The sequence below is a fragment of the Pseudophryne corroboree genome, chromosome 3 (genome assembly GCF_028390025.1).
Source record: "Pseudophryne corroboree isolate aPseCor3 chromosome 3, aPseCor3.hap2, whole genome shotgun sequence".
NCBI lineage: Eukaryota > Metazoa > Chordata > Amphibia > Anura > Myobatrachidae > Pseudophryne > Pseudophryne corroboree.
The window spans coordinates 301,472,022-301,486,166 of NC_086446.1; the positions used below are offsets into that span (position 1 = coordinate 301,472,022).

Genomic DNA, 14,145 nt, shown 5'->3' on the forward strand with positions numbered 1-14,145 from the left:
GAAGATGCAACCTCGTCTCTTCATAGACCAAATTGGTGGCTGAAACACCAAAATATCAACAGTGGCCATCTTTTCTCCATATGGAATTGGACTGTGATGACCATGAATGCCAGCTGATGTGGTTGACAGGAGCATTGAATCTTATCCCTTTGACTTCTGTGGACCAAGGGAGAACCAGGATTCATTTGACTATGCAGGAAACATCCAAGATAATGCACTGAACAGGATTTGATGTCCCAACCATTTTTGAAGCCTTCTTTCAGAAAGTGGACATTTGGATGGCAGACCTCCTCAGACAGCAGACCATTCACCCTGATGAATGTTTTTTTTCACCCAGAAGATTTAAGCTAACAACAAAGGTGTGGGACAACCAGAGTTCGATATGACAGCTTCTCGACTAAACCCCAACTTGTGTTGCTAATTTGGAAGAACTCAAGACCTGTGACATAATTCGAAGATACCAGGACTGTACCTTGGATCTACATCCTAGTATCTGTGCCACTCGGAAATGTTTTGCCAAATCAATATCCCTTCTTCCATCTTGGACTTGACCCATGTAGATTTAACAGAACAGAATGACTGTTGGATTCATGATCTTGCCATCAAAAGGTTGTTAGAGCAGGTCATTCATACAATGATCTAGGATCACAAACAAACTTCTTCTAGATTACCATGGTGTTTGGATGGCATATCTGTTATGGTGTACAAAGAATGATGTTCTGTGCTCTTTTCAGTTGACAAACCTTCTGTCTTTCTTACAGTCCTGTTCGGATGTATGATTGTGTCTTGTTTCAAAACTCATGTTTTCTGTTGTATCGAAATTTTTCACAAAAAAAATACTTTCTTTCAGTGGCTGACCTATATTTTTGGGGCCCTGAAGCTTGAATTGTTATGGAGGTCCCTATGCAACCAGCAACAATAGGTTAACATCCAACAAGGTCCAAAGAGCATTGCTGCCCTTAAGCCTGGTTGCTAAACTGAACACATTAGAGCTGATTGCACTTGGGTTTAAAATCTATTATATTGCATAATGTGTGACTAATATTCTGTTAAAAAGAGCTGGAAGCTGTATCAAGTTGTATTGAATTTTGATATCAGTGACCAGGCCATTATTATCCTGTGTTTTCATAAGAAATCAAGGTTGTATCTCAAAAGGCTAGACTCTGCTTCTGCATCTGGGGATGCAGATATCTTATATGGATGATAAAAGGCTTTACATGAGGCAGATGGTGTGCATTTTGGAATTTCTGTGGATTTCATGGTCTGAAACTAGATGATATTGCATTAGGAGGTGCTTGTAGCATATATTTTTCTGAAACTACACATGTTGACCTTCAGGAAACTATATTAGAAAGGCCACCAGGACATTTGGTAGAAAAATTCCTCAGGGAAATTGTTTGAGGAGAAGAGACTGTGATTTTCATTTTTCTCTAATATGATTATCACTGGCGCCACTGCCATCACTTTTATTTATTTATATGTATAACCTATATATATATATATATATATATATATATATATACACACACACACACACACATTGTATTTTGTGTTTACCACTTTAAAATGGCTACATAGTGAGAGTGTCAGAAGTCATGATTGTAGGTTCTGATTGGTCTTCAGACACTCTTTAAGCAAATCTTTCAAGTAATTTTTAGTAACATTTGTACTGGTTTAAATGTTCTTACATCTACGGAGTTGAATTTGCTGGACACCTATTGATTGCAATTTGCTGGACATAAAGCTGTTCATCTGGTAAAGTTTCTTGTTTTGATATTTTTTATTTTTATCTACACCTTATATTATTTATATGTAATTACTCACTATCCCATTAAGCAGTGGGGTTAATTTGTCATTGTAGAATTTAGTGAACATTCTTGCAATTTACCTTTGCCTGTTTAGGAAGATAGAAATACATGGATTTACAGTAAGTTACCTCTAAGTATTAATGTCCATTTTATTCCATGTACAGTGCTTCCGGAAAGTATTCACAGCACTTCACTTTTTCCACATTTTGTTATGTTACAGCCTTATTCCAAACTGGAATAAATTCATTTTTTCCCTCAAAATTCTACACACAATACCCCATAATGACAACGTGAAAAAATATATATATATATTTTTTAGATTTTTGCAAATTTGTTAAAAATAAATAACTAAGAAATCACATGTACATAAGTATTCACAGCTTTTGCTCAATACTTTGTTGATGCACCTTTGACAGCAATTACAGCCTCAACTCTTTTTGAATATGATGCCACAAGCTTGGCACACCTATCTTTAGGCAGTTTCGCCCATTCCTCTTTGCAGCACCTCTCATGCTCCATCAGGTTGGATGGGAAGTGTTGGTGCACACCCATTTTCAGATCTCTACAGAGATGTTCAATCGGATTAAAGTCTGGGCCCTGGCTGGTCCACTCAAGGACATTCACAGAGTTGTCCTGAAGCCACTCCTTTGATATTTTGGCTGTGTGCTTAGGGTCGTTGCCCTGCTGAAAGATGACCCGTCGCCCCAGTCTGAGGTCAAGAGCGCTCTGGAGCAGGTTTTCATCCATGATGTTTCTGTACATTGCTGCATTCATCTTTCCCTCTATCCTAACTAGTCTCCCAGTTCCTACCACTGAAAAATATCCCCACAGCATGATGCTGCCACTACCATGCTTCACTGTAGGGATGGTATTGGCCTGGTGATGAGCGGTGCCTGGTTTCCTCCAAAAATGATGCCTGGCATTCACGCCAAAAAGTTCAATCTTTGTCTCATCAGACCAGAGAATTTTGTTTCTCATGCTCTGAGAGTCCTGGAGGGGCATTTTGGCAAACTCCAGGCGGTCTGCCATGTGCTTTTTACTAAGGAGTAGCTTACGTCTGGCCACTCTACTATACAGGCCTGATTGGTGGATTGCTGCAGAGACGGTTGTCCTTCTGGAAGTTTCTCCTCTCTCCACAGAGGAATGCTGTAGCTCTGACAGAGTGACCATCGGGTTCTTGGTGACCTCCCTGACTACGGCCCTTCTCCCCCGATCACTCAGTTTAGATGGCCGGCCCTCTCTAGGAAGAGTCCTGGTGGTTCCGAACTTCTTCCACTTACGGATAATGGAGGCCACTGTGCTCATTGCGACCTTCAAAGCAGCAGATATTTTTCTGTACCCTTCCCCAGATTTGTGCCTCGAGACAATCCTGTCTCGGTGGTCTACAGAAAATTCCTTTGACTTCATGCTTCGTTTGTGCTCAGATATGCGCTGTGAAGTGTGGGACCATATATAGACAGGTATGTGCCTTTCCAAATCATGTCCAATCAACTGAATTTACCACAGGTGGACTCCAATTAAGCTGTAGCAACGTCTCAAGGATGATTAGTGGAAATAGGATACACCTGAGTGCAATTTTGAGCTTCATGGCAAAGGCTGTGAATATTTCTGTACATGTGATTTCTTCATTTTTTATTTTTAATAACTTTGCGAAATCTCTTTTTTCAAGTTGTCATTATGGGTTATTGTGTGTAGCATTTTGAGGGGGGAAAAAACAATTTTTCTCTAACGTCCTAGACCTAGTGGATGCTGGGGACTCCGTAAAGACCATGGGGAATAGACGGGCTCCGCAGCAGACTGGGCACTCTAAGAAAGATTGAGTACTACTGGTGTGCACTGGCTCCTCCCTCTGCCCCTCCTCCAGATCTCAGTTAGAATCTGTGCCCGGACAGAGCTGGGTGCATTTTAGTGAGCTCTCCTGAGCTTGCTAATAAGAAAGTATTTTAGTTAGGTTTTTTATTTTCAGAGAGCTTCTGCTGGTAACAGACTCTCTGCTACGTGGGATTGAGGGGAGAGAAGCAACCTACTAACTGCGGCTAGGTTGCGCTTCTTAGGCTACTGGACACCATTAGCTCCAGAGGGATCGAACACAGGAACCTAACCTTGGTCGTCCGTTCCCGGAGCCGTGCCGCCGTCCCCCTCGCAGAGCCAGAAGACAGAAGTCGGCGGGTTGAAGCAAGAAGACGTCAAAATCGGCGGCAGAAGATTCCTGTCTTCATATGAGGTAGCGCACAGCACTGCAGCATTGCGCCCACACTAACCCACACACTCCGGTCACTGTAGGGCGCAGGGGGGGGGGGGGGGGCGCGCCCTGGGCAGCAATTGATTACCTCCTGGCAAAAAAGCAGCATATATACAGCTGGGCACTGTAATATGCATGAGCCCCCGCCATTAATTTTACACAAAATCGCGGGACAGAAGCCCGCCGCTGAGGGGACGGGGCCTTCTTCCTCAGCACTCACCAGCGCCATTTTCTCTCCACAGCTCCGCTTAGAGGAAGCTCCCCAGGCTCTCCCCTGCAGACTCACGGTAGAAAGAGGGTAAAAAGAGAGAGGGGGGGCACATAAATTTAGCGCATTAATCATATATACAGCAGCTACTGGGTAAGCACGAAGTTACTGTGTGATTCCTGGGTCATATAGCGCTGGGGTGTGTGTTGGCATACTCTCTCTCTGTCTCTCCAAAAGGCCTTGTGGGGGTCCTGTCCTCATATAGAGCATCCCCTGTGTGTGTGGTGTGTCGGTACGCGTGTGTCGACATGTTTGACGAGGAGGGCTATGTGGAGGCAGAGCAGGTGCAGATGAATGACGTGTCTCCGCCGACACCTGATTGGATGGATATGTGGAAGGTGTTAAATGATAATGTAAACTCCTTGCATAAAAGGTTGGATAAAGCTGATGCCTTGGGACAGTCGGGGTCTCAGCCCATGCCTGATCCTACAGCGCAGAGGCCGTCAGGGTCTCAGAAGCGCCCACTATCCAAAATTGTTGACACAGATATCGACACGGATTCTGACTCCAGTGTCGATGACGATGATGCAAAATTGCAGCCTAAAATGGCTAAAGCCATCCGCTACATGATTATAGCAATGAAGGATGTATTGCACATATCAGAGGTAAACCCTGTCCCTGACAAGAGGGTTTATATGTATGGGGAGAAAAAGCAAGAGGTGACTTTTCCCCCTTCACATGAGTTAAATGAGTTATGTGAAAAAGCGTGGGATTCCCCCGATAGGAAAGTGCTGATTTCCAAAAGGTTACTTATGGCGTACCCTTTCCCGCCAACGGACAGGATGCGCTGGGAATCCTCCCCTAGGGTAGATAAAGCTCTGACACGCTTATCTAAGAAGGTGGCCCTGCCATCACAGGATACGGCCTCCCTAAAGGATCCTGCCGATAGGAAGCAGGAAAGTATCCTGAAGTCTGTTTATACACATTCAGGTACTCTACTGAGGCCGGCAATTGCGTCGGCCTGGATGTGTAGTGCTGTAGCAGCATGGACAGATAATCTGTCTGAGGAACTGGATACCTTAGACAAGGATACCATTTTACTGACCCTGGGGCATATAGAAGTCGCTGTCCTATATATGAGGGATGCCCAGAGGGACATTTGCCTACTGGGCTCTAGAATAAATGCAATGTCAATTTCTGCCAGAAGGATCCTGTGGACTCGGCAATGGACAGGTGATGCCGACGCCAAAAAGCACATGGAGGTTTTACCTTACAAGGGTGAGGAATTGTTTGGGGACGGTCTCACGGACCTAGTTTCCACAGCTACGGCTGGGAAGTCAAATGTTTTGCCATATATTCCCTCACAGCCTAAGAAAGCACCGTATTACCAAATGCAGTCCTTTCGATCACAAAGAAGCAAGAAGGTCAGAGGTGCATCCTTTCTTGCCAGAGGCAGGGGTAGAGGAAAGAAGCTGCACCATACAGCTAGTTCCCAGGAACAGAAGTCCTCCCGGCTTCCACTAAATCCACCGCATGACGCTGGGGCTCCACAGGTGGAGCCAGGAGCGGTGGAGGCGCGTCTCCGAAATTTCAGCCACCAGTGGGTTCGCTCACAGGTGGATCCCTGGGCTATACGGATTGTGTCTCAGGGATACAAGCTGGAATTCGAAGTGATGCCCCCTCACCGTTACCTCAAATCGGCCCTGCCAGCTTCCCCCATGGAAAGGGAAGTAGTGTTAGCGGCAATTCACAAGTTATATCTCCAGCAGGTGGTGGTAAAGGTTCCCGTCCTTCAACAGGGAAGGGGCTACTATTCCACAATGTTTGTGGTACCGAAACTGGACGGTTCGGTCAGACCCATATTGAATTTAAAGTCCCTGAACATTTATCTGAAAAGATTCAAGTTCAAAATGGAATCGCTCAGAGCGGTCATTGCAAGCCTGGAAGAGGGGGATTTTATGGTGTCTCTGGACATCAAGGATGCTTACTTGCATGTCCCCATTTATCCACCTCATCGGGAGTACCTCAGATTTGTGGTACAGGACTGTCATTACCAATTCCAGACGTTGCCGTTTGGGCTCTCCACGGCACCGAGAATATTTACCAAGGTAATGGCGGAAATGATGGTGATCCTGAGAAAGCAAGGAGCCACAGTTGTCCCATACTTGGACGATCTCCTCATAAAGGCGAGGTCCAGAGAGCAGTTGCTGATCAGCGTAGCACACTCTCAGGAAGTGTTGCAGCAGCATGGCTGGATTCTGAATATCCCAAAGTCGCAGCTGATTCCTACGACGCGTCTGCCCTTTCTGGGCATGATTCTGGACACAGACCAGAAGAAGGTGTTTCTCTCGGCGGAGAAGGCTCAGGAGCTTGTGACTCTAGTCAGAGACCTCTTAAAACCGAAACAGGTGTCGGTGCATCACTGCACGCGAGTCCTGGGAAAGATGGTGGCATCGTACGAAGCCATTCCCTTCGGCAGGTTCCATGCGAGGATCTTTCAGTGGGATCTGTTGGACAAGTGGTCCGGATCGCATCTTCAGATGCATCGGCTGATCACCCTGTCCCCGAGGGCCAGGGTGTCTCTTCTGTGGTGGCTGCAGAGTGCTCACCTTCTCGAGGGCCGCAGCTTCGGCATACAGGACTGGGTCCTGGTGACCACGGATGCGAGCCTCCGAGGATGGGGGCAGTCACTCAGGTAAGAAACTTCCAAGGGTTGTGGTCAAGTCAGGAGGCTTGTCTGCACATAAATATCCTGGAACTAAGGGCCATATACAACGCCCTGAGTCAAGCGGAGCCTCTGCTTCGCAACCAACCGGTGCTGATTCAGTCAGACAACATCACCGCAGTGGCTCATGTAAACCGCCAGGGCGGCACAAGAAGCAGAGTGGCGATGGCGGAAGCCACCAGGATTCTTCGTTGGGCGGAGAATCACGTGCAAGCACTGTCAGCAGTGTTCATTCCGGGAGTGGACAACTGGGAAGCAGACTTCCTCAGCAGGCACGACCTCCACCCGGGACAGTTGGGGACTTCATCAAGAAGTTTTCGCGCAGATTGCAAGTCGGTGGGAACTGCCACAGGTGGACAAGATGGCATCCCGCCTCAACAAAAAGCTACAGAGGTATTGCGCCAGGTCAAGAGACCCTCAGGCGATAGCTGTAGACGCACTAGTGACACCGTGGGTGTTCCAGTCGGTTTATGTATCTCCTCCTCTTCCTCTCATACCCAAGGTGCTGAGAATCATAAGGAAAAGAGGAGTGAGAACAATACTCATTGTTCCGGATTGGCCAAGAAGGACTTGGTACCCGGAACTGCAAGAAATGCTCACAGAGGACCCATGGCCTCTGCCTCTCAGACAGGACCTGTTGCAACAGGGGCCCTGTCTGTTCCAAGACTTACCGCGGCTGCGTTTGACGGCATTGCGGTTGAACGCAGGATCCTAGCGGAAAAAGGCATTCCGGATGAAGTTATTCCTACGCTGATAAAGGCTAGGAAGGACGTGACCGCAAAACACTATCACCGTATATGGCGAAAATATGTGGCCTGGTGTGAGGCCAGGAAGGCCCCTACAGAGGAATTCCAGCTGGGCCTGTTCCTGCACTTCCTACAGTCTGGAGTGACTATGGGCTTGAAGTTGGGGTCCATAAAGGTCCAGATTTCGGCCCTATCCATTTTCTTTCAAAAGGAACTGGCTTTTCTTCCTGAAGCTCAGACGTTTGTTAAGGGAGTGCTGCATATTCAGCCCCCTTTTGTGCCACCAGTGGCACCTTGGGATCTCAACGTGGTGTTGGTTTCCTGAAATCCCACTGGTTTGAGCCACTTAAGACCGTGGAGCTAAAGTATCTCACGTGGAAGGTGGTCATGCTATTGGCCTTGGCTTCGGCTAGGCGTGTGTCAGAATTGGCGGCTTTGTCATGTAAAAGTCCCTATCTGGTTTTCCATATGGACAGGGCAGAATTACGGACTCGTCCGCAATTTCTGCCGAAGGTGGGGTCATCTTTTCATTTGAGCCAACCTATTGTGGTGCCTGCGGCTACTCGTGACTTGGAGGATTCCAAGTTGCTTGATGTAGTCAGGGCTTTGAAGATCTATGTAGCCAGGACGGCTGGAGTCAGGAAGACTGACTCGCTGTTTATCCTGTATGCATCCAACAAGCTGGGTGCTCCTGCTTCAAAGCAAACCATTGCTCGCTGGATCTGTAACACCATTCAGCAGGCTCATTCTGCGGCTGGATTGCCGCATCCAAAATCAGTGAAAGCCCATTCCACAAGGAAAGTGGGCTCTTCTTGGGCGGCTGCCCGAGGGGTCTCGGCATTACAGCTTTGCCGAGCAGCTACTTGGTCGGGTTCAAACACATTTGCTAAGTTCTACAAGTTTGATACCCTGGCTGAGGAGGACCTTGTGTTTGCCCATTCGGTGCTGCAGAGTCATCCGCACTCTCCCGCCCGTTTGGGAGCTTTGGTATAATCCCCATGGTCCTTATGGAGTCCCCAGCATCCACTAGGACGTTAGAGAAAATAAGATTTTACTCACCGGTAAATCTATTTCTCGTAGTCCGTAGTGGATGCTGGGCGCACGTCCCAAGTGCGGACTTTCTGCAATACGTGTATATAGTTATTGCTTAATAAAGGGTTATGTTATGTTGGCATCCATTGTTTGATGCTCTGTTGTTGTTCATACTGTTGACTGGGTAAGTTTATCAGAAGTTATACGGTGTGATTGGTGTGGCTGGTATGAGTCTTACCCTGGATTCCAAAATCCTTTCCTTGTAATGTCAGCTCTTCCGGGCACAGTTTCCTTAACTGAGGTCTGGAGGAGGGGCATAGAGGGAGGAGCCAGTGCACACCAGTAGTACAAAATCTTTCTTAGAGTGCCCAGTTTTCTGCGGAGCCCGTCTATTCCCCATGGTCCTTACGGAGTCCCCAGCATCCACTACGGACTACGAGAAATAGATTTACCGGTGAGTAAAATCTTATTATTCCAGTTTGGAATAAGGCTGTAACATAAAAAAATTTGGAAAAAGTGAAGTGCTTTGAATATTTTCCGGAAGCACTGTATGATCTTAGAACCTTTTATAGTAAATCACATTAATATGCCTCTCTTTGCAGAGTTTTTACATATCCTTGTCTCTCTGCATATTTGGATAATCACAAGGTAATAGAAGTTTTGTTACATTTTTAGTTGAAAGCCTTTCTTACAAATCTTATTAAAGTCATTGTTGTAAATTATGTTAATTTAAAATGTTATAATCACATATTGCAGCTCCGTATACCTTCTGATGAAAAGCTAGAAGAGTTCTGGATTGATTTCAATGTTGGGACCCAAAGCATTTCCTTCTATGTTTCTACAGATAACAACAGCGAGGTAATGTGTTTAAATCCATGCTTGCAAACATTATTACTTTACCTGTACCCTCATCCATAATTATTATTACTTATGGTTTGTGATGTAACTTCACAGGATCACCAGTGGGAAACTGTGTGTTTGACAACAAGCGAAGTGGATATGTACAACATAGAAGGTACTTTGTGTTAAAGAAGCTTAAAAAATGTGTGGGTTCAACTTCCAATTTGAAAATTATGTTGAGTGTTGGGGAGGCATGTGGCAGCAGCTTGCACAGCTTCTAATGAGTATCTGTCTGCAGGCCACCCTAGTCTTCTCTCCATGTAATACCTCTATGTTAGCATACACAATTGGGTTATTCTACCCTTGTACCTCAGGACATTAAAGAAAGCACACCCCGGAGAGTGTAGAGGACCATTCCAGCTTCCTCCTTATTTTATCTTTTTTGTTCTTTAGTTAAGATCAGTGGGTTTTTATTTTCTTTAGAGACAGGGGCTTACCTGAAAAAAATTGTGTCCATTGATGGAAGCGAAAGAGCTCCAGTTCTTAAGTCCTGGTGCATATACAGTGGGGATTGACAGTTTGGGCACCCCAGGCAAAAATTCATTTTAATGTGCAAAAAGAAGCCAAGGAAAGATGGAAAAATCTCCAAAAGGCATCAAATTACAGATTAGACATTCTTATAACATGTCAAAAAAAGTTTGATTTTATTTCCATCATTTACACTTTCAAAAGAACAGAAAACAAAATATGGCGTCTGCAAAAGTTTGGGCACCCTGCAGAGTTAATACCTTATACTACCCCCTTTGGCAAGTATCACAGCTTGTAAACGCTTTTTGTAGCCAGCCAAGAGTCTTTCAATTCTTGTTTGAGGTATCTTCGCCCATTGTTCCTTACAAAAGTCTTCCAGTTCTTTGAGATTCCTGGGCTGTCTGTGACGCACTGCTCTTTTAAGGTCTATCCATAGATTTTCAATTATGTTGAGGTCAGGAGATTGTGAAGGCCATTGCAAAACCTTCAGTTTATGCCTCTTGATGTAATCCACCGTGGATTTTGAGGTGTGTTTAGGATCATTATCCATTTGTAGAAGCCAGCCTCTCTTTAACTTCAGCTTTTTCACAGATGGCATCAAGTTAGCGTCCAAAATTTGCTGGAATCTTATTGAATCCATTTATCCTTCTACTCGTGAAATGTTCCCTGTGCCACTGGCTGCAATACAACCCGAAAGCATGATTGATCCACCCCCATGCTTAACAGTTGGACAGAGGTTCTTTTCATTAAATTCTGTGCCCTTCCTTCTCCAAACGTACCTTTGCTCATTCCGGCCAAAAAGTTTGATTTTAACCTCATCGGTCCACAGAACTTTATTCCAAAATGCATCAGGCTTGTTTATATGTTCATTTGCAAACTTCAAACGCTGATTTTTGTGGTGAGGACGTAGAAGAGGTTTTCTACTGATGACTCTTCCATGAAGACCATATTTGTACAAGTATCTCTTTATAGTGGAATAGTGTACAGTGTCTGCCAGATCTTCCTGGAGGGATTGTGCAGTCAAACGTGGATTTTGACTTGCTTTTCTCACAATCCTGCGAGCTGTTCTGTCTGATATTTTTCTTGGTCTTCCAGATCTTGCTTTAACTTCCACTGTTCCGGATGACTGCCATTTCTTAATTACATTCCGAACAGAGGATATGGGCATCTAATAACGCTTTGCTATCTTCTTATAGCCTTCTCCTGCTTTGTGAGCGTCAACTATTATCAGTTTCAGTGTTCTACACAACTGCTTAGAGGAACCCATGGTGCTGATTGTTGGAGCAAGGTCAGATGAGTCTGGGCTTTTAAAACCTTTGAGATTGACATCACCTGGTCTTTCCAGACGATGATTGAGAACAATCCATGACACTGCCAGGTCTCAGCTGTCCAAAGGGGGCAGTACAAGGTATTAACTCTGCAGGGTGCCCAAACTTTTGCAGATGCCATTTTTGGTTTTCTGTTCTTTTGAAAGTGTAAATGATGGAAATAAAATCAAACTTTCTGCTGCGGGGTACACTGGGTTCCACAAGGAATGGACAATGGGGTGCAGAGTAGGATCCCGACCCTAGGCACCAACAGGCTCAAAGCTTTGACTGTTCCCAGAATGCATAGCGCCGCCTCCTATATCACCCCACCTCCCTGCACAGGATCTCAGTTTTGTAGTTGGTGCTGCAGTAGCAGGCACTTAACAGAGGGGCTGCTCCAGGCAGCCCTAAGAAGAGCTTTTTTTCTAAGGAAAAAAGTGAAGACTTCAAGGGCAGCAGCAGTGTTAAATGTCAGTGGACATTCACGGCTGCAGCTCCGGTTCTCCCCAGTGGCGCTGTACACTCCCGAGCCCTGGTTGCCGGGTAACTACAGCAGGATGCTCCGGTTTTCTTCTTGTCAGGCACTCACGACGGGGGCTCTCCGGGATCGTGTGGCCGCGCTTCGGGAGGTGGTAAGTGGGTCGCGCTTGCGGGACCCTGTCTTTATCGCGTGGTCAATGGGAGGCGGGCCGCGCGCGCTGGTGGTGGACACTGTGGCAGTACAGGCGATCCCATTAGATCACCAGGGCATGGGACAGGTCAGGTTTTCCCTATAAACCATTTTATTAGAGCCCGCAGTACCCGGTGGTTTTGCCAGCAGGGGGATAGAGCTTGGACCTGAAGCCCCTCCCCCAGCCCCAGGGCGCCATTTTCTGCAAATGTTCCCACCCTGGAGCTGCATATCTGTCTCTCCCTCACTCCCTGGCAGTGTCTGCGGCGCCATTATCCCTCAGCTCACTGTTCCTGGGAATGCTTGGGCAAATCCTCCTATGTAAAGCCGCCTGGTTGTCAGTGCTGTGACTTTACAAGACACTTAAGTATTCTACCTGCCTTTTTTAGTCAGTGTTAGTTAAGAAAGAGTGCACTTAGTCAGGGTTTCCTAGTACAATTACCCTGTGATATACATCCAGTTCTTACTGTGTACTGTTATATCTATTGTTAAATAGCTGTGTAAGCTAGTCCAGTGCAGTATTATTGTTAGTAATAACCTCTGCATTGTACAAACTGTGACTATTTGTGTGTGCATTTGATAGCTGAGTGGTGTCCATTTCGTGTCTTTCACTCAACCTGCTATCCCTATATTCTATAACCTGAGGGGGCTTGGTGCGTCAGGTTTTATCTAATATAGGATTTTCACAAAGATGTACTGTATTACGTATTTTTCTCTGTGATTTAGTCACCATATCTCTCCTTTATCTCTGCTGGTGCTGACTACACTTCGCAGGGGTTTGGGCTAGAGGTATTGTGCTGCTGACAAATTGTACTGTGTTACCTGATACTGCAAGTTATATCATGTCTGCTTCTGAGGGTAATGGTTCTGGGGCTGAACACACTGCCGGTGTTGCTGAAGCTGCAGATACCTATGAGGACAATATAGCAGCTTTGGGCTCTGGCTCTGGGGGCTCCTTGCCTCCCAGTGGGACGGTGGCAACATGGGCAAATAATGACCCGCCGTGGGCCGCTTTTTCCACGCTTCTGCATATGCTAGTTCATAAACTAACACCCCCTATGGGACCCCCAATGCCGGTGCAACCGTTTGTGGTCCCTGCAGCTAACCCGCCATGGGCGGACGATTTATCTGCTCAAAAAAAGAAGTTGAACCAGTCCCTGGCTACTAAAAAGTCTGACCGTCGCTCGCCTACGTCCAAGGAGTCCTCTAAGCGAGCGCTTGTCTCCTCACAATCCACTGCTGTCACTGACACCTCGTCGGATGAAGACGGCACTTACACTGACCCCGCAGGTTCTGACTCAGATACGGCTGATGGGGGAGGGTGGTTCACATGTGGATGTTCTTGATTTTTTGGAGGCTATTAAGTTAATTTTACAGATTACGGATGATCCCGAGCCATCCGTTCCTCCTAAGAAACCAGATAGGTTCAAGCGTCAGAAGGTGATTAAACAAGTTTTACCTCACTCTGACCACCTAGTGGATATACGTCGGGAACCCTGGGAAACCCCGGGTACGAAGTTTGTGGCTCAAAAGAAGATGCTGGCTCGCTATCCCCTCGCGCCGGAGCTGTCTAAGAATTGGGAAACGCCTCCTCCAGTGGACTCACATGTGGCTAGGATGGTGGTTTCCTCAGCTCTACCGGTCACCACCGTCGCGTCTCTAAAAGAACCTACGGATAAACGTGTGGAAGGTTGTCTGAAAGCGATTTACACCCTCACGGGTGCTGCACAAAGGCCCACTATTGCAGCTACTTGGGCTGCGGAGGCCATTGAAGCATGGGCCTTGGAGTTAGATGCTGAAATCTCCTCTGACCATGCTAGACAATGCTTGTCTTATATTGTCACAGCTTCTCGTTATATTAAAGAGGCGGCTTCTGATGCAGGTATCCTGGCAGCCAAGGCCTCTACTACGTCAGTCCTGGTTCGCCGGATATTGTGGCTGAGATCCTGGTCTGTGGATCTGGACTCTAGAAAAACCCTGGAGGTACTCCCTTTTAAGGGAGATATTCTGTTTGGGGAGAATTTAAATAAGATTGTGGC

At 46.3% G+C, this 14,145-nt stretch overlaps 1 protein-coding gene across 9 annotated transcripts in view; it reads left to right on the forward strand.

Moving 5' to 3' along the window:
• SYCP2 (synaptonemal complex protein 2) overlaps positions 1 to 14,145 on the forward strand; it is a 1,046,702-nt gene that overhangs the window by 402,438 nt on the left and 630,119 nt on the right. For all 9 annotated transcript variants that reach the window (XM_063959338.1, XM_063959341.1, XM_063959339.1 and 6 more), the window contains 3 exons: positions 9,364 to 9,409; positions 9,518 to 9,619; positions 9,716 to 9,776. In XM_063959338.1, the coding sequence (XP_063815408.1) occupies positions 9,364 to 9,409; positions 9,518 to 9,619; positions 9,716 to 9,776 (209 nt within the window). The remainder of the gene's footprint in view (positions 1 to 9,363; positions 9,410 to 9,517; positions 9,620 to 9,715; positions 9,777 to 14,145) is intronic.